General features: G+C 33.5%; 3 protein-coding genes across 3 annotated transcripts; 1 reads left to right on the top strand and 2 right to left on the bottom strand.

The window, feature by feature from the left end:
- Positions 1–500: 500 nt before the first annotated feature.
- LOC121736556 lies at positions 501–2,507 on the bottom strand. Its single transcript, XM_042127839.1, has 2 exons — positions 2,396–2,507; positions 501–1,843 (listed from the first exon to the last, which is right to left on the bottom strand). The coding sequence occupies exons 1-2, from the start codon at positions 2,505–2,507 to the stop codon at positions 501–503; spliced, it is 1,455 nt and encodes a 484-aa protein (XP_041983773.1).
- Positions 2,508–4,253: 1,746 nt separating this feature from the next.
- LOC121739050 (WASH complex subunit 3) lies at positions 4,254–5,889 on the bottom strand. Its single transcript, XM_042131366.1, has 4 exons — positions 5,690–5,889; positions 5,443–5,607; positions 4,622–5,148; positions 4,254–4,473 (listed from the first exon to the last, which is right to left on the bottom strand). The coding sequence occupies exons 1-3, from the start codon at positions 5,726–5,728 to the stop codon at positions 4,873–4,875; spliced, it is 480 nt and encodes a 159-aa protein (XP_041987300.1). The 5' UTR covers positions 5,729–5,889; the 3' UTR covers positions 4,254–4,473; positions 4,622–4,872.
- Positions 5,890–16,965: 11,076 nt separating this feature from the next.
- LOC121738305 (pre-mRNA-splicing factor SPF27) lies at positions 16,966–18,473 on the top strand. The gene is made up of 5 exons (XM_042130280.1): positions 16,966–17,224; positions 17,404–17,567; positions 17,657–17,869; positions 18,009–18,162; positions 18,312–18,473. Exons 1-5 carry the CDS (start codon positions 17,150–17,152, stop codon positions 18,444–18,446), a joined length of 741 nt encoding a protein of 246 aa, XP_041986214.1. The 5' UTR covers positions 16,966–17,149; the 3' UTR covers positions 18,447–18,473.
- The last annotated feature ends 1,997 nt before the right edge of the window (positions 18,474–20,470 follow it).

Raw genomic sequence — 20,470 nt, 5'->3', positions numbered from 1 at the left:
GTAAGTAAGTACTTCATTCATCGTCGTCTTATCATAGATCTGTATTCTGCCTACACACTCTGAATCTACTACTCTATGACTATGCAAAATGGCGCGCGTCTTCGCCTAGTAATTGAATGTTCGTATTTTATTTGAAAATAATTAAATAAGAATGCTAATACCGATGAAATGTTACTCCGTTGCATTTGGAAGTGTTACTGGAATCATTTTTGCAGTATCTTAACCCACAACTAGGCATTTTTGCGACTTTTTTGGTTTCGTTTTTGATTGTGGTACCGTGTCTGGCGCGCAGAAGAGCTCGCGGGTGTTGCCGTTTTATATTTTAGAAAAATGCTAACTTTTCGCCCGAAAAATGCTAGAAAATGCTAAATACAGTTTAAAAAGTGCTAAATAAAATGCAAATTTGATTTAAAGTATTTATTAATTAAAAAACAATATATGTATCTACTATTTTGAAAAATACCTGAAGGTAAAGTATTAATACCTCAAAAATCTAAATCTTAGTCATTTATTTCGAAGTATATTTGCAGGTCATCAACTTGTTCGTCTTGTTCTTGTTGTGACGTTGATGGGCCACTGTCATCAGTCGCTGCATGCTCTTTAATACCTTTAATATGTTTCAGTACGTCGTCAGGAATATTATAAGAATTGCAACATTTGCCTGATCTTCGGAGTCCATATCTGACATACATAATTGAGTTAAGTGTCGTCAACGACATCCGATTCCTCAGTTTAGTTTTCACTACATTCATTTGACTAAACACTCTCTCCACTTCTGCATTGGAGTGTGGAAGACAAAGGATAGACATGACTAAAGATGCCAACTCGTGAAAAGGATTGTTATCGGCACAGTCTTTGTACTCACATACCTCTGACCAGAACTCTATAGTCGATTTTTTGTTTTTCCAGTCTATGTGACTAATGTTTCTCCATTGCACCACAATACGCTCTATATCGACTGCGTTACAACCAAACTCTTGAGCAATGTCAACAATTTCTGGTTTAATTGCTTTCAAAGTTTCCCGTACAGAAAACATATTCATTTTTCTCAATGTTTGAATATTTACTGGCATTCTTGATCGCATTTCCTGGACGAGCTTCAATGTAAATTGTTTACAGCGATGTCGTAGATTCTGAACTGATTCTGGTGAAAGTTGGTACTCCGTAATTCGACGTTCTAGATTGTAACCCATGTATGGAGATGGATCCAGGTAACTGGTGATGTTATCTGTCAAAATATTTACTCTGGCTGATGCTGTTGCCATCAAAATTCGCCTTGCCACCGATTCAACCAATTCAACCAAGTCATTTAGAAGTTTGGTCGGGTCTCTGTCATTGATTTCGAAATTCTTATTCACTTTTTGTACTTCGTCTAAAATTGGTAACAAATATAATAGGAACAGATGATTGATGGGATCATTATACATAGAGTAAAGCATTTCTGCCATGTAACAGTTTTCTTTTTGTTTCATAATTTCAAAATGGGTTTTCAGTTCTAACCATTGATCTACTATTCTACGGACAGCAGGTTCAATGGATAACCACCTGGTATTACACATTTGAGTAATTTTTAGAGGTTCTTTGCCGCAGTTTATAGTTTTATACAGTTCCTTGTAGAACAATTGTCTATTAGAAGAATGGCTAAACCAGTTGTGGGTTTCTCGGATCAGGAACTCGATGTTTCGTGGTAGAGTTTCTTCAGATGCATGAGTAATAGCCAACTGTAAAGAATGACATAGGCACCGTACTAATACTAGATTATTATTGCCAGTTTCAGATTTCAGAAGGCTGTGCACGCCGTTGTTGACACCAGTCATAGAAGAAGCATTGTCGGTTCCAATCCCTATTAATTTTTTTATATTTAAATTTAATAGTGTAAATAGGGTCTTTATGCCATTGACTATGGCAATGGCTGTCCCGTTCTCAATTTCAACCAAACCTAAAAATGTTGTTATAATTTTTTTTTTGGTCCGGCTATAGTACCTAATTGTCGTACCGAGAACTTTTGTGACTGATATGTCCGTGGATTCGTCTATTAATATACTAAACTTTGCATCTCCCACATCTTTTATCAATTCACATACAAAATGCGGTGCCAAGACTTTATTAATAATATTGCTACATTTGGTTCTATGTATCTTCATGTTCTCTGTACTAAAACTGTCAGAAAATGTCTTTTTGCACAAATCCGATAGGTGATCCACGGTTAAAATTGCTGTATGCTCGCAAATAAAAAGTGCAAGGTTTCCTTCCGCTTTCTGGGTATCAAGGCGGGTTTGAATTTTCGAAAAGTTAATTTTTTTTTGACTTTTCATGGGCTCAGCACACTTCACATGTTTATTTGTAGAAATATGTTGTTTTAAACAATAAAGTTTTGCAATAATATTACACTTACAATATTTGCAGTAGGCTTTAGTGGCATCATCTTTGACCGGTGATAGCCAATCCTTAAACTCCCTCATCTTTTCCCATTCTTCACGATAATGTTGCGAGTATTTGGGGGCCATTGTTCTCACAGCTCACTAAACTTGTAAATTAAAATGTTTTTGCGCGCAATCACTTTAGTTTTCCGCAAGAGTAACGTATTGCCTATGAAACTTGTGATGGATGTGTCTGTCGACTGTCACTGACCGAACGAACGTTTGAACAAAACAATAAACATAAACAATTAACAATCGACTATTGAGATTGCCCAAGGGCCAAGCCTCGACACCTAACGGGTATTCGGGCGACATGTGTTGACCACTTGGTGACTTGCGTCCATCCGGATTCCGGGCTTCAGCGACCCACGCCGACTTTCTCCATAGTTGTAATTTTTGTGTAAATTAAATCAATGTGGTATTAAAATCTGAACGATGGTGGGTCGGGTAAGGAATTCCCCATTTTTAAAGTGTTGCCCTAGACAATGTTGAAAAAATGCTAAAATAATGCAAAATGCTAAGTTCAAAATTAACATGCTAAATGAGGTGAAAATATGCCAAATTTAGCATTAAAAATGCCAAAACGGCAACACTGGCGCGACTAACGGCCGTTCCCAATATTTGATCTATCTCTGGTTTTGCCCTACTAGAGGTAGGAATAGCTCACATTAGACATTAGAGACATATATTTTATGTCAATTGTGAGCTATTCCTATCTCTAGTAGGGCAAAACCAGAGATCAAATATTGGGAACGGCCGTAAGTGCACTGCTGCTATAAGTATAGATTATGTTGAATGTGACCAAGCATTGCGTTGCGTTGTCGAGTCTAGTACGTAGTACATACTATGTCAGTGTTAAACACTAAAAAATATAGTAAAACACTAAAAAACATGTGAATAAATAGTAAATTTACTACAAAATAAAACTTTAAAAATATTTTTAGTACTTATTTATAAATACATATTTTGTAAGTAGTAAATTTACTATATATTTATATATTTTTAAGTGTTTCACTATATTTTTAGTGTATTAATATTTTGTAGTTAATTTTTACACAGGAACCTAGGTAATTAAGTACTATTTTAAGCTGAAAAATAATTCAAACATGTTAAATATTTTCTCGTACGAAAATATTTAACATGTTTATTTTTCAGCAATACCACATGTATACCTACATGACGTATGAAAAGTGAAAACGAGCGAGTCACTTTTTTCCTTACTACTGTAACATACCGATGATAAGATGTCAATTATTAAGGCCAACGTTTCTATTTGAATTTCTATAGATCAATACTGCACTTTTAGGCATTTTTAAAATTCCGATTGACGTCCGATTCTGATAGCAGACTAAAGAACAGACTTTCGAAAGACGAGCATTGCTTGTCGTTTGGGAACGCGATATGGCACGCGAAGTACATACACGTGGGAGAGCCATGCTTCGGCACGAATGGGCCGGCTCGACCGGAGAAATACCACGTCCTCACAGAAAACCGGCGTGAAACAGCGCTTCCGCTGTGTTTCGCCGAGTGAGTGAGTTTACCGGAGGCCCAATCTCCTATCCTTTTCCCTTCCCTACCCTCCCCTATTCCCTTCTGTACCCTCCCCTATTCCCTTCTGTACCCTCCCCTATTCCCTTCCCTACCCTCCCCTACTACCCCTTAAAAGGCCCGCAACGCACCTGCAGCTCTTCTGATGCTGCAAGTGTCCATGGGCGACGGAAGTTGCTTTCCATCAGGTGACCCGTTAGCTCGTTTGCCCCCATATTTGATATTTCATAAAAAAAAACACATGCGGTATCTATTTTGATCTATGTCTGTGGTTCCTGCACAAAATATTTACACACTTAAAAATATTTTTAGTGTGTAAATATTTTGAAGTAAAACTACAATAAAAACTAGTACAATATAAAGTAAAGCAAAACAGTTTAAATATAAAATAGGTTCTCATCCATGCTGCTGCATTTAGGGAGAGTTCCTAGAATGCTGGCAACATTGCCCCGCTGTAAAGCCAGGTATAATAGCTGGCCAAAATACGCTCCAGCACTCTGGTCACCTGTGCGATCTACGAGGCGGGATGATAAAAAATTGAAATTTTTTTTCATATCATCCCCCATGGGCCTAACATTGTAAAGCAACCTGCAAAAGTATGTAGTCACGGATCAAAGATACTTCTTAGTATTAGTTTGCTCTTCGGACGCCACCGCACCAGCAGTCACTGATATTCCATGTAAATAGGAGGCCGCCAGTGTGTGACACATGTTGCGTCCAACACCAAGCACCTCCCACTTTCTCATGGAACTAATGTTAAACCGTTGGGTTTCCTGCCATCATCACGAGCAATGGTTTGGTCATTATATAACTTTATTTCAACCAGTAAATTTATTATCTTGCTACATGATTATAGAGATGCTCAGTTTTTTTATTATAGTTTAGGTGTCTGTTGTTTACTAACTTATTTCCCTAATATTTGCTCAAATATATGTACATCTAATCCTTCTAAGGACAATTTTAATTTTACTGCTTCAATGGGAACACCAACATGAACCATTTTCACAAATCTTTCATATTCAGAGCTGATTTCTGTCTGTGACAGATTTTGTTCTGCATGATTTATATCATGATTTGTATCTTCTAATTCATTGTTATTATTGTCATTAGATGAATCACTGATAACTTCTTGTTTGCTTGTGGGTTCAGTGCTTGGGTTTATCTCTGGAATTGACGAAAGCTGAAAAAATATATTTACATAATATTATACTAGCTATTTGACCGAGCTTTGCTCGGTATTCGATGAAAATGACATTTTCTAAAAATGATTCCTAGCTAGATCGATTTATAGCCCCCGAAACCCCCTATATACTAAATTTCATGAGAATCGTTGGAGCCGATTCCGAGATTCCAATTATATACAAGAATTGCTCATTTAAAGATATAAGATATATTATATTTTGGCAATTTTTTTCTGTTACTAATACTATATTCTCAAGTTTATTTATGTACTATAAAGTGAGTGTAAGTGTACCCGAGCTTCTAGCAGAACCATAGTTGCATTAATTTTTTCCAATTTTCTTTCAAAGGTCATTAATTTTTCTTCACATTCCTTAGCGAAGATATTGATAAACTGTATTGTTGACAAAGTATAATGATTAACAAATGCCAAAGTTCTTTTTTGTTGTAGAGCTGCTATCTGCAAAAAAAATAGAATTTACAGAAGATGTAGAAAGAAAGTGTGGAACTTAAAATTTAAATGGAAAAACAAAAAAAATGACCTTTGTTAGATCCAGTGACTCTGTGTCTTGACCTCTCATTTTTACCAAATTTTATTTTATAGGAATGGGTTCCTGCTAATGATAATGATTATCTTTTGTGTTTTTTCTAATGAAATTGTAAAACATAGTACGATACACAATAAATATATGCTTTAGGTACTTTGTAAACATATCAAACATATTTTGTTAATCACATCCATGGACCACAGATTACTAAATAGTTTAAATTTGTAGACAGATAAGCGTCAAGAGTTTGACGGCTCACGAATTGACATTTGATGCGACAGCTAGCGCCATCTTAAATTGGGGCGATAAAACTCCACAGGTGTGTATGTGTGCGTTTATGTTTGTATGTGTGTATTAGGATATTATGGGGATAGGATATCCTTGTCAGATTTTTATGCTTTAATAAACTTGAATTTATAAAAACTGAGTTTGTTAAGTTTAGTTCACATAACAATACACAATTTTCACAAAAACAAAGTCTTTGAAACATAAAAATCCGACACTATAAAACAAATAAAAACAAAATTTTGACGAATATGATTATTTATTGTTTTTGGTCAATATAAAGTCCCTGCCACCGGTTCGCTGACCCACCCACCGAGAAGAACCGGCGTAAGAAACTCGGTGAGTCTATTTTTTTAAACAAACAATGCTAGAATACATACATCATACACACTCTGTTTAGATTCAATTGAATTCGTAAAATAAAAGTTAAAACATTTTGTTATGCATCACTCAATAAAAACTAATTATTTACATTCAATTTTTTTTTTTTATGAAATAAGGGGGCAAACGAGCGAACGGGTCACCTGATGGACAACTTCCGTCGCCCATGGACACTCGTAGCATCAGAAGAGCTGCATGTGCGTTGCCGGCCTTATAAGAGGGAATAGGGTAATAGGGGAGGGTAGGGAAGGGAAGGGAGTAGGGGAGGGTAGGAAAGGGTAGGAAAGGGAATAGGGTAGGGGATTGGGCCTCCGGTAAACTCACTCACTCGGCGAAACACAGCGCAAGTGCTGTTTCACGCCGGTTTTCTGTGAGAACGTGGTATTTATCCGGTCGAGCGGGCCAGCTCGTTTTGAAGCATGGCTCTCCCACGTAAAAAAATTGAATCAATTGAAATTAAACTGAGTTTACAACGTTACATTCATAACACTATTCAATTAAGTGTTTTGAAATAGTTACAGAAATGTTATAATTATTCATAATAACGGGTTTTTTGCTAATCTAGCTCAATCCATAATTTACTGCTAAGATTTAGAAAAATATATATTACGTTATACATGTTTGTACAATAATTGATAATAAATATTCCGAAGATTTTTTTAACAATCTACCTACAGTTTGCATTTTTTCCGTAAAACATTTTGTTATGCATCACTCAATCAAAACTTATTATTCACATTTAATTGAAATTAAACTGAGTTTACAACGTTACATTCATAACACTATTCAATCAAGTGTTTTGAAATAGTTACAGAAATGGGCATGATGACTATTTTTTTTTCTTATCGGTAATTGAAAGACCCTTAAAAAATAGAAACATCGTTGAAAGAATAACTCTGATAGCTTAAAAATTCACCAAGATATGACAATTCAAATATCTCATAAAAATACCTGCCCGAAACGCTCCATACAAAGTGCTACGAAAGACTGACGTCAGTCTTTCGTAGTTTGTACGCATCGGGAGACAACTTTGTTCGACAGGTATATTAAATATTGCATTTATGAAAGTGGTTTCATAACAAAAGTTGCTTTTAATTGCATAAGTTATCGAATTGTATACAAATATTAAGAAATTTAATTGAAAAAAAAATCGACTTGAATATCCAACTTTGAAGGCGCATAACAAAAAAATACAAATGCTATCAAGCTGCAATTTTGGGAACACTTATTTTTTACCGTGATTTCTTTATTTTAATAACAAAATTCACTAATCTTTGACCTTGTCATCATCCCTATTATTCATAATAACGGGTTTTTTGCTAATCTAGCTGAATCCATAATTTACAGCTAAGATTTAGAAAAATATATATTACGTTATACATGTTTGTACAATTGATAATAAATAGTCTGAAGATTTTTTTAACAATCTACCTACAGTTTGCATTTTTTTCGTTTGACTTCGTTAATGAAGAATATTACGAATAAACTTATTATTTATATTCAATTGAAATTAAACTGAGTTTACAACGTTACATTCATAACACAATTCAATCAAGTGTTTCAAAATAGTTACAATTATTCATATAAAATTACATTTAAGTATATAAAATGTTATAATTATTCATTATAACGGGTTTTTGTTAATCTAGCTCAACCCTTAATTTACTGCTAAGATTTAGAAAAATATAAATGTTATACATGTTTGTTACATGTACAATTGATGATTGTATTATTGTAATATTCTTCATATTATTAATAATAATAAAAACTAAGGAAACGTAACACCCACACTTCAACCGTTTTGAATTCAGTTTCTTTTCGCACACTAAAATATGACAATAGCATCATGCATGTATTCGGTACTAATTTTGTAGACTCATGGATTTTTAGGGTTCTATTACTAAGACTTCGATTTCTGTCCGTCCGTCCGTCTGTCTGTCTCCAGGCTGTAACTCAAGAACCGCTATAGCTAGACTTTTGAAATTTTCACAGATTGTGTATTTCGGTTGCCGCTATAACAACAAATACTTAAAAAAATACTCAAGGGTGTCTCCCATACAAGAAACGCGATTTTTTCGGCCTTTTTTTGCCATGGACCATGATCCGTATCCACCACAGATTACTAGTATATATTTGTAGATCCGTATCACATCACTCAAAGAGAACGTCATAAACTACGTAACAAGAGGTCGGACTTAGAAGAAAAAAAATTAACATTTATAATTTTTTTAAATTGAAACTAAAGTTAAAATTTTTAAGTGCAAAACCTTATACTCTAAACATACCAAAAATAAAAAAAATGAGCTCAAATAAATGTTTTATTTCAATAAAAATTATTGTACATAGCTAAATAAACACAAAACAATAAAACAGATTTAATCCACAAGGTTTAGGCAACAAATCCGTCCGCTGCGTACGCTCCGATTCCGATCAAGTGGACGCGCACCTTTATACATACACACATAACTATTATTACTTTGTTTTGTTACACCCTGTGTATATGACAGCTGAAATCTATCGCGTGGGCTCAGGGCCAGCTGTATACCACCTCACTTGATCAGAGGATTTTCCCTTAGTGGCCGCACCTCTCATAATCCCATACCTTCCTACTCCTCCTCCTAAAATCTCCTTAACAACCATTGCCTGCAGACTAAAATGTTACAAACTAGTACAGGGACCTAAAAATCTGAAATTAATGAAAAGTTTTTCATTTACTACATTTCCATACATAAATTATTATAGTTAATAACCTTAAATTACTACAATAAATCATTAGACACATTTCAACACTTTCGAAATTAACTGCATACATACTGATGCATTATAATATTTTCCATGAAATAATAATCTATCTTTTATCAGTAACACTGCGTGGTGAAAAGAGTTGTGTGATACATGACAGCAGCACTCTTTTTTTGACGTCCAGTCGGCACCACGTGCCGCACGTTGACAATTTAATCTCATAGAAATCATGTTCAATCGTGCTTGTGTAACTGACTGTCTACACCCCTATTATTGTATTCCTGCTTAATTACTGGTCAATAGTATGCTAAATACATGACACTAATAAAAGACAATAAAATTAATTATTTGATTATTTAAAAATAATTTAAAATTTTCCGCGGTTTGGGGAAAATTTCCCCACTTTGTTATGGACATTACTGACCTGTTGAAGTTGAATTAATATTTACATTATTTTATCAAAATACTTTAAAAATATGTTACCTTACCTATGAAATATTATTCCTTGATGTTTTTTGTGTAAAGTTGTATTGTTCTTGCACCATTTTACAACACAAGATGGCATATTTATTTTTATTTATGAATGACATTGACGTGTCACCGCGATGCATCTAATTTGATTCGTCTAATTGTGTAATGGCGGTACGATCGGCTTATTACAGTGCGAGTGTGTGTGCAAGATGTGTACGTATGATCGCCTGGGCTTATTAAGGGTGCTTCACTCATTTCTTAATGGCGATCCGTCCGTCTTAAACTATAATAATATGAAAAAGATAGATTATTATTTCATGGAAAATATTATAATGCATCAGTATGTATGCAGTTAATTTCGAAAGTGTTGAAATGTGTCTAATGATTTATTGTAGTAATTTAAGGTTATTAACTATAATAATTTATGTATGGAAATGTAGTAAATGAAAAACTTTTCATTAATTTCAGATTTTTAGGTCCCTGTACTAGTTTGTAACATTTTAGTCTGCAGGCAATGGTTGTTAAGGAGATTTTAGGAGGAGGAGTAGGAAGGTATGGGATTATGAGAGGTGCGGCCACTAAGGGAAAATCCTCTGATCAAGTGAGGTGGTATACAGCTGGCCCTGAGCCCACGCGATAGATTTCAGCTGTCATATACACAGGGTGTAACAAAACAAAGTAATAATAGTTATGTGTGTATGTATAAAGGTGCGCGTCCACTTGATCGGAATCGGAGCGTACGCAGCGGACGGATTTGTTGCCTAAACCTTGTGGATTAAATCTGTTTTATTGTTTTGTGTTTATTTAGCTATGTACAATAATTTTTATTGAAATAAAACATTTATTTGAGCTCATTTTTTTTATTTTTGGTATGTTTAGAGTATAAGGTTTTGCACTTAAAAATTTTAACTTTAGTTTCAATTTAAAAAAATTATAAATGTTAATTTTTTTTCTTCTAAGTCCGACCACTTGTTACGTAGTTTATGACGTTCTCTTTGAGTGATGTGATACGGATCTACAAATATATACTAGTAATCTGTGGTGGATACGGATCATGGTCCATGGCAAAAAAGGCCGAAAAAATCGCGTTTCTTGTATGGGAGACACCCTTGAGTATTTTTTTAAGTATTTGTTGTTATAGCGGCAACCGAAATACACAATCAGTGAAAATTTCAAAAGTCTAGCTATAGCGGTTCTTGAGTTACAGCCTGGAGACAGACAGACGGACGGACGGACAGAAATCGAAGTCTTAGTAATAGAACCCTAAAAATCCATGAGTCTACAAAATTAGTACCGAATACATGCATGATGCTATTGTCATATTTTAGTGTGCGAAAAGAAACTGAATTCAAAACGGTTGAAGTGTGGGTGTTACGTTTCCTTAGTTTTTATTATTATTAATAATATGAAGAATATTACAATAATACAATCATCAATTGTACATGTAACAAACATGTATAACATTTATATTTTTCTAAATCTTAGCAGTAAATTAAGGGTTGAGCTAGATTAACAAAAACCCGTTATAATGAATAATTATAACATTTTATATATTTAAATGTAATTTTATATGAATAATTGTAACTATTTTGAAACACTTGATTGAATTGTGTTATGAATGTAACGTTGTAAACTCAGTTTAATTTCAATTGAATATAAATAATAAGTTTATTCGTAATATTCTTCATTAACGAAGTCAAACGAAAAAAATGCAAACTGTAGGTAGATTGTTAAAAAAATCTTCAGACTATTTATTATCAATTGTACAAACATGTATAACGTAATATATATTTTTCTAAATCTTAGCTGTAAATTATGGATTCAGCTAGATTAGCAAAAAACCCGTTATTATGAATAATAGGGATGATGACAAGGTCAAAGATTAGTGAATTTTGTTATTAAAATAAAGAAATCACGGTAAAAAATAAGTGTTCCCAAAATTGCAGCTTGATAGCATTTGTATTTTTTTGTTATGCGCCTTCAAAGTTGGATATTCAAGTCGATTTTTTTTTCAATTAAATTTCTTAATATTTGTATACAATTCGATAACTTATGCAATTAAAAGCAACTTTTGTTATGAAACCACTTTCATAAATGCAATATTTAATATACCTGTCGAACAAAGTTGTCTCCCGATACGTACAAACTACGAAAGACTGACGTCAGTCTTTCGTAGCACTTTGTATGGAGCGTTTCGGGCAGGTATTTTTATGAGATATTTGAATTGTCATATCTTGGTGAATTTTTAAGCTATCAGAGTCATTCTTTCAACGATGTTTCTATTTTTTAAGGGTCTTTCAATTACCGATAAGAAAAAAAAATAGTCATCATGCCCATTTCTGTAACTATTTCAAAACACTTGATTGAATAGTGTTATGAATGTAACGTTGTAAACTCAGTTTAATTTCAATTAAATGTGAATAATAAGTTTTGATTGAGTGATGCATAACAAAATGTTTTACGGAAAAAATGCAAACTGTAGGTAGATTGTTAAAAAAATCTTCGGAATATTTATTATCAATTATTGTACAAACATGTATAACGTAATATATATTTTTCTAAATCTTAGCAGTAAATTATGGATTGAGCTAGATTAGCAAAAAACCCGTTATTATGAATAATTATAACATTTCTGTAACTATTTCAAAACACTTAATTGAATAGTGTTATGAATGTAACGTTGTAAACTCAGTTTAATTTCAATTGATTCAATTTTTTTACGTGGGAGAGCCATGCTTCAAAACGAGCTGGCCCGCTCGACCGGATAAATACCACGTTCTCACAGAAAACCGGCGTGAAACAGCACTTGCGCTGTGTTTCGCCGAGTGAGTGAGTTTACCGGAGGCCCAATCCCCTACCCTATTCCCTTTCCTACCCTTTCCTACCCTCCCCTACTCCCTTCCCTTCCCTACCCTCCCCTATTACCCTATTCCCTCTTATAAGGCATTAATAGCATTGTTTGTTTAAAAAAATAGACTCACCGAGTTTCTTACGCCGGTTCTTCTCGGTGGGTGGGTCAGCGAACCGGTGGCAGGGACTTTATATTGACCAAAAACAATAAATAATCATATTCGTCAAAATTTTGTTTTTATTTGTTCTAATTCTAATCATAGCTGGGCACCGTTAATCAAATAGCTAACTTCGTTAATCGTTAATCCGTTAAAAAAATTGTTAGCTTCGTCAAATGTTAAGGCGTTGCATTTCGGACAAATTAACGCAAGTTAACGTTAATCATTAATCCGTTAATATGTGTAATATGGTCTTGTTATGACTTATATCATTGCGTTAGTGTACATACAAAACCTGTTGGTTTAGGTTCTGGAGTTAACAGGTTAGGGACACAAAATCCATACTAATATTATAAATGCGAAAGTATCTCTGTCTGTCTGTCTGTCTCGCTTTCACGCCAAAACTACTGAACCGATTGCAATGAAATATTGTACACAGTTATTCTAGAGTCTGAGAAAGGACATAGGCTACATTTTGATGTGGGAAAATATCTTATTTCCATGAAAATATCGATGAAAATGAATTCGCATTGCGCGTGGCCAGCGCTCATCCCGGGGGTCCTGGGTTCGAGTCCCGCAGGCGGAACAAAAAAGTTTTCAATGTTCCTGGGTCTTGGATGTGTATTAAAATAAAATTTCAAAAATCTTAAATAAATTTTATGTATAATATTATAAAAAATCCAGAAATATATCGATGCAATGAACATTTTAGTTCTAATACGATTCAACAGATGGCGTTTTATTTTTTACTTCATTGTAACATAGAACTAATCATTTATTAATTATTATGTTTTTGTATAAATGTTTTTAATACGTTAGAATATTATGTTTAATAATATTATCACTTGGTATAATAATAATCAATCTATCTTATCTTATAGAACTCCTACTGCATTTCTAATATATGTGACAAGTTGACAACAGAAGGCGCTCTAAAATAAAGGAATTCGAATGTACCGTGTTGGCCTATATTCCATCCAGAAAATATATCAATGCAATCAACATTTTAATACTAATATATGAAAACAGATGGCGTTTTATTTTTTACTTAAATATATTTTATGTATAATATTATAAAAAATCCAGAAATATATCGATGCAATGAACATTTTAGTTCTAATACGATTCAACAGATGGCGTTTTATTTTTTACTTCATTGTAACATAGAACTAATCATACTCATTACTTATTAGTTACTAGCTGTTGCCCGCGACTTCGCCCGCGTAGACTTCAGTTTATAAAGCGCGATGTCAACAAAATTGGTGTCAAAAGCTTTTATAAAAAAACCCTGGTACCCCTAAAATCAATACAGCTGTGCAGTGTGCACACAATAAGTATTTCATTTTTTTATATTAAACTTTATATTTTATGCCAAATTTTAAAGCTTATTTAGCCCCCCAATTACACAACTTTATCTATAAACTATTTATCATTGATAGGTTTAAGGTTACGTCACTGCACAGATAAAGTACTGAGTTATTTAATACCGTAGAATAGATATAACAATCGAAAAAAATCGAAACTTAAATGTAAGATGATACCACCTCTTATAGAAAGACTTTAGAGCAAGCGTCAGCCCGGCACTTGTCGTTTCATACTAACTGTCTAACCGCCATAGCTGGGCACCGTTAATCAAATAGTTAACTTCGTTAATCGTTAATCCGTTAAAAAAAAGTTAGCTTCGTTAAACGTTAAAGCGTTGCATTTTGGATGAATTAACGCAAGTTAACGTTAATCGTTAATCCGTTAATATGTGTAATATGACCATGTTATGACATAACCTGACACGTGTCACTGTAAAATATATAAATTATTGCTATCTGTGATAATATTATTGTGTTAGTGTACATACAAATTTATTTTGTATGTACATTAACACAATTATATTATCATTGTGTTAGTGCACATATACAAAACCTGTTGGTTTAGGTTCTGGAAGTTAACAGGTTAGGGACAAAACAAATAATTTTATAATTATTGTATTCTACCTAACTAAATTACACTGCACTCTTCTTTCAACATGCAAATGATTTATAATAACAATAAACAAATCACTATTAACTCTATTAGCTCCGGCGCTGTGTAATGAAATGATAAAACGAAACAAATCTCTTCTCACTCACACGCGCCTGAAAATGTATCTAGGATTAACAATTAACGGACTTCTGCATATTAACGGAAGTTGACGAGGCCGTTAATATTTTTAAAAGTTAACTTAAAAGTTAATCCGTTTATCAAAATGTTAACTTCGTTAATTAACGATTAACGGATTAACGAGTTAATGCCCAGCTATGCTAACCGCCGTACTCAGAGACATTAAGTTATGATTAACCTTCAATTAAATGAAGAGTTTGACAGATAATGTATGGGGCTTATGTTAAAATGTTGAATTAGTTACATTTATTTGTTTTCGCGCCGTGCCACGGTGCCGTGCGGTAAATAGTAGGCATTGGATTAACGATTAACGGACTTCTGCATATTAACGGAAGTTAACGAGTCCGTTAATATTTTTAAAAGTTAACTTTAAAGTTAATCCGTTAATCAAAATGTTAACTTCGTTAATTAACGATTAACGCAGTTAATGCCCAGCTATGCTTAGAATACTTCTCACGAAACTGAAGTCACCACATGTTTCCCTATAAATTTTGAGGAGTTCCCTCGATTACTTAAGGATCCTTCATCAGATCACCACTTTTGTGAATATAATACCAAATTGGGATGATATCCTATATACCAAAAGAAAAATTTTGAAAATCGGTTAACAAACGGCGGAGTAATCGTTGAACATAAAATAACGAACTTAACACCTCCCCCATTTTGAAAGTCGGTTAAAATTGTAGCCTATGTGTTATTCTGATGTATAAGCTATATTATTGTAAAGTTTCATTAAAATCCGTACAGTAGTTTTTGCGTGAAAGAGTAACAAACATCCATACATCCACACATCCATACATCTATACATCCAAACAAACTTTCGCCTTTATAATATTAGGATAGGATAGTAGGATAGGATAATATTAGTAGAATATACTTCACATTATGATAATATTAATTATGTACTCTGTGCAATTGTGTTGTAGGGATGTCGAAAATGAAAGAAAATATCGATATATCGGTACATCGATATTTAAAAAAATAACAATATCGGTCTCGATATATCGCGAAAAAAATATCGATATATCGGTCAAATTTTTCGACCAATTTGCTTTTCTTTAAATTAATTTATAGTCCGTCAAAAAAGTGAAGAAATTTAAAAGTGGCAACGTCGTAGTGTCATCCCTTTTTTATAAAGTTGTTATTCCATTTGACTAAATTTAGACGTCTCAGGCTGCGTTCCAGAAGACGTTAATTTTGACCAAAACGCTCAAAACGTCCCCTTCTGCCGTTCCATTTGACGACCGCGGTCGTGTTGATCGCGGCTATGACGTCACTCATGACGTCATCATTTTCGCTCTAAACGACCCTCGATGAAGATGGGTCAAAGTGGTCGTTCTAGTTTTTTTTTTAATTTTAACGTAACTATATCGCGAAAGCCATGTTCGGAAAGTTTTCACGACAGAGTAGAGACAAAAAACTTTATATTATTTCATTACAAATAATATTTTAATTGAAATATGTATATTAAATGAAATAACATTTTATGAAATATTTTGATTGGAAAATAAATTGTTTTAAATGAAAGGTCAAATGATTTCTTATAAAATATAATACTAATTTTCATCTCTCCTATACCTGTTGACCTCGTACTTGACTAAGCATTACGCGGTATTGTTACCTAACGTTTATAATATGTGACAATAGTCAATATTCAACGTATGTGGTTTTGTTATTAAAATATGATTCAATGTGAAAACTCAAATACATATACTTAAGTAATAAAAGTTTAACTATATTAAAATATTAAAAAATGTAATACTAAAAACGAAACAAATATAATATTATGTATTTTTTTTGTAAAATAAATGTAACTATAAACAATTACTTTTATTTACGACTTGAAGAAAAGGATCGTAATATCCAAGTTCGGTTCAATGTACCTATGTATAAAAAAAAATTATAGTTCTTTTTTTAAACTTTTCTCAAAACGCTCAAAACGATCCATAATCCGTTCCACTTGGGTTTGTATCACTGACGCTCACATGCTAGTGGAACGGGAAAAACTACAGTCTTGAGCGTTAGCGTTTCAACGTCATCTGGAACGTAGGGTGAATGATTTAGTTTTTGGTTTTATAAATAACATATAAAATTCAAATATTTTATTTCAAGTCCGTATCGATTTATTCGTTTTGGTCGATGTTTTTAAGCAGCTTACCTCACTATGGAGATTATTCTGACAGATGTCAAATGTGGCCTATTAAATTGCCCCGACTGTAATTGGGTTATGTTTTCATATTTGCGATAGTTTCGGTTTTTTAAACACCAAGTATATACTAGTAATCTGTGGCGGTTTTCTTGTAAAAATAAATAAATTGAAATATGTACTTTGCTCAAAATTAGATTTGCCCCAATATATCTAGTCTAGTAATATAAAATATAAGATACTTCAGAAGAACATCATCTTTATAGAATGGCTGGAGAAGTTATTGTAGATGCTTTGCCCTACATTGATCAGGGCTATGATGATCCAGGTGTTAGAGAAGCGGTAAGATTTTACTTTGAACTCTTTATTAACATGAGTCGAATGCCAATTTTGTGTGATATTTTATCAGTTTTGTAAAGCTCCATAGGTTTTGGTTTGATTAGCCAATACCACAGAATACATATTAGTTTCCAATACATTCAAGCATTTTAATCATAGCAATACTTTTCCCTATTTCAAAGGCGTTGGCAATGGTAGAGGAGGAGTGCAGAAGGTATAGACCAACTAAAAACTATTTAGAAAACGCTGGGCCAGAACCAAGTACTGCATTTGAAACACCAGCTCTCCAACGAGAAATGGAGCGTGTGCAACAGCGCCTGCCTATGGAACCATTGTCAATGAAAAGGTACCTTTAAGCTTATTATGTCATTTTTACTTTGTATAACTTCTGTCTCTATTATTTTAAGATCAGTAATATACATTCAAATATTTTAGATATGAATTACCACCACCGCCCGCAGGACGACTTGGTGAACCAGCTGCTTGGGCTGAAGCAGTTGACAATTCTCATGCCCAATTGTCACATCAAGCCACTAGAGTGTTGAATTTGGAACTTCAACTCCAATACAGCACAGAAGCATGGAGATCTTACCTCAACATATTACAGGCACTAGTGACAAGATCACAGAATGTTCATTCACAGTTACGGTATGTCAATTATAATAAGCATTGAATATGCTTCATAACTTCCAGACATGTAGTTTCTGTCCATTTTTTTATCATTCTAATAAAATTATAATTACTACTGCATACTTACCTTAATGTAATTTATTAATTTAATTTTAAGAAAACAAATAGCAGCAGTGAATTGGGAACGGAAGAGATCACAGACTGCAAGTGGTGCAAGATTAAGAGCACTTCGCCGCCGCTGGGCCCAGCTTGTGTCTGACAACTACAGGCTTGAGAGAGCTATAATGCAGCTAGAAATACAAGTAGAGAAGGTAAGAAAGCCATTCAAGCCAAGCTAAGCCAGCCATGTGTTAAAACAATTCCTTATTCTTGAAGGTTGTGTGTATATTTGTCCAAAAAGTTTAATTTAGTCATATCAAAATTTAAATACAGATAAAAGGATGTCTACTTTTTGTTACAGGCAAAGGGACAAGCTACAAATATTGACGAATCTTCTGATATAGACATGGAAGCAGTAAAAATGCTGCCAGAAAAATTGAACTCTGAAACTGAAAAGGAAGTACAAAAGAAAATTGAAGACATGTTTGCTGATTAATTCACTTTTATTTTACTTATTTTATAAGAAAAGCTTAAGTGCCTATTTCACCACTTCCTGATAAGTGCCGAATAGGCTATCCACCACTTAACTTGACAGATAAAGTATGGAGAATCTGTCATAAAAGCTGTGAATAGCCTATTCAGCACTTTATCAGAAAGTGATGAAATAGGCCCTAATATTAAATAAGTAAGTCTGGTAATTGAATTTTAATTATAATACTGATGAATGCGGTGAAGCGCGATAAGACAATGAATTAGTTTGTACCTTTAAAAATAATAATCAAATAAGTAGTGGTGTAACTATAACATCCAAGGCCCGTGGCAAATTGATGGAGCTCTATCGGTAAAAATCGTTGTGTTAATAAAACAATGTATAAAGAATTTCTGACCTCATGGCCTCTTGGGTCGCCCACGGCATTTTGCCAGCCCTGCCTCCCTACACGCACACTACAGCAAATAAAATGGCCACGCGCTGGCGAGCTAAACGGGCCCATACATACTTATTTATGTAGGATAGTGAAGGGTGTCGCAGGCCTGCGACACCATTCACAATCCTGCATTAATTAAGAAGGCATATTCGGAACATGCACGTCAGTAGTGACACATTTCAAACGAAGTTTTAGGGGCATGTGTGAAAAAATAAACAACAAGAGTTTGTTTATTTTGTGAAATATTATAGCAAATAAAATATATTTAGAACAAGAATTAATGGTATTTGGGTTAGATTTAGTTAAAAATTACTTGTGGAAAATGAATATAGTCGTAAAAACTGGTTTTGAAAGTATAAAACACTCAATAAGTTTCAAGGCCCAATCTATGCTAAAAGGAAATAAACTGGTGTTAGCAGGACATGTAAGGGATGTAGAAGAGCTAAGAACTAATGGCAATGTTATTTAATACGAGCCAATATTATTCGTTGAACATCGGTGACTTTAGCACCCTATAAAACAAGTTCAAACGTAAGTAGGTAATGAACCAACCAAAAACGTAACAGCTAAGCATTTAGATAAAGCTAGTCTAAACATTTTTATTCATTCTTACAGATAGATAATAATGATTGGTTGTTGCTGGAGTAAAATGCAGCTGCGTTTATAACCAGAGCGGCAAGTGCATACCAAAAATACAAGCAATACTTTATACTTACTTGAAAAAAAATAAATGTAATGTTTTTAAAAATCTTGTTTTTATTTATTTTTTACAACATTAATACTCAGGAAGAAAATCGGAGTCTATAAACTTACTAAAACACTGCAAACATTCTTCATGTTTCTGAGTCTTTGCATTATTACACTTTCAATCAATGAGTTTCTAAAATAGTAACATAGAATATCATTGCTTTCAATCACTTCAATATGGATTCTTACTCGAGCAATATCAGCTAGCAAGTCCTTTTGGTTTCCTCTTGAGAGTACTCGTTTTGTTTTGCTCAAAATGGGGGCATAATAATTTTTACTTTTACCCCTTTCATCTAAGACTTGCTTACTTGAAAAACCTTTTTCATTGAAACCCTATCTCCAGCTTCTAAAAGATCAGTTAAACCAGATGTTGTATCTGGTTTATCGTCATTTGTGAGTCACTGTTTCTTCCACTTGATACTTTGGGTTTAAATAAAATAGATATTCTATGAAACTATCACTGCAAGTTTTGTCGTCGGGTTTTGGAGAACATGGTGGTCATTCATCAACACTAAAACAATAGGTACTCAATTAATATCTTTATAAAATGCAACTCAAATAAAATTTACTTGATTGATAATGCAATTTTAGTTTATATAGAATAACATACTTTTTCATTTTTACAGCAGCTATCTGATCTAATTTCCTAGTGGATTTAGGAAAAACATTAAATTTGTATAGTGACTACCTACCTATTTTTGCTGTTATTTTTGCAGTCTACGATACAAAAACCATTAACACCAATTTCAAAAAATTTCAAAACAAGATTGACAAGTTTGTTTGACTACTAACTGAGCCCCTTTGGTTGCATATTTTTGCCACGGCAAGCGCGGCAATCACTTTCGTT

Source organism: Aricia agestis, chromosome 2 (genome assembly GCF_905147365.1).
Source record: "Aricia agestis chromosome 2, ilAriAges1.1, whole genome shotgun sequence".
NCBI lineage: Eukaryota > Metazoa > Arthropoda > Insecta > Lepidoptera > Lycaenidae > Aricia > Aricia agestis.
This window is presented reverse-complemented; position numbering and strand designations above follow the sequence as displayed.

Excerpts from the sequence above, each read along its gene's own strand:
- LOC121736556 (XM_042127839.1), bottom strand. The coding sequence starts at position 2,507 with ATGGCCCCCAAATACTCGCAACATTATCGTGAAGAATGGGAAAAGATG. Across the intron at positions 1,844-2,395 it reads TAAAGCCTACTGCAAATATT|GGATTGGAACCGACAATGCT; the intron begins GTAAGTGTAATA and ends AAAAATTAATAG.
- LOC121739050 (XM_042131366.1), bottom strand. The coding sequence starts at position 5,728 with ATGAGAGGTCAAGACACAGAGTCACTGGATCTAACAAAG. Across the intron at positions 5,608-5,689 it reads AGTCACTGGATCTAACAAAG|ATAGCAGCTCTACAACAAAA; the intron begins GTCATTTTTTTT and ends TTTTTTTTGCAG. Across the intron at positions 5,149-5,442 it reads TGGTTCTGCTAGAAGCTCGG|CTTTCGTCAATTCCAGAGAT; the intron begins GTACACTTACAC and ends ATATTTTTTCAG.
- LOC121738305 (XM_042130280.1), top strand. The coding sequence starts at position 17,150 with ATGGCTGGAGAAGTTATTGTAGATGCTTTGCCCTACATTGATCAGGGC. Across the intron at positions 17,870-18,008 it reads AATGTTCATTCACAGTTACG|AAAACAAATAGCAGCAGTGA; the intron begins GTATGTCAATTA and ends TTTAATTTTAAG. Across the intron at positions 18,163-18,311 it reads TAGAAATACAAGTAGAGAAG|GCAAAGGGACAAGCTACAAA; the intron begins GTAAGAAAGCCA and ends TTTTTGTTACAG.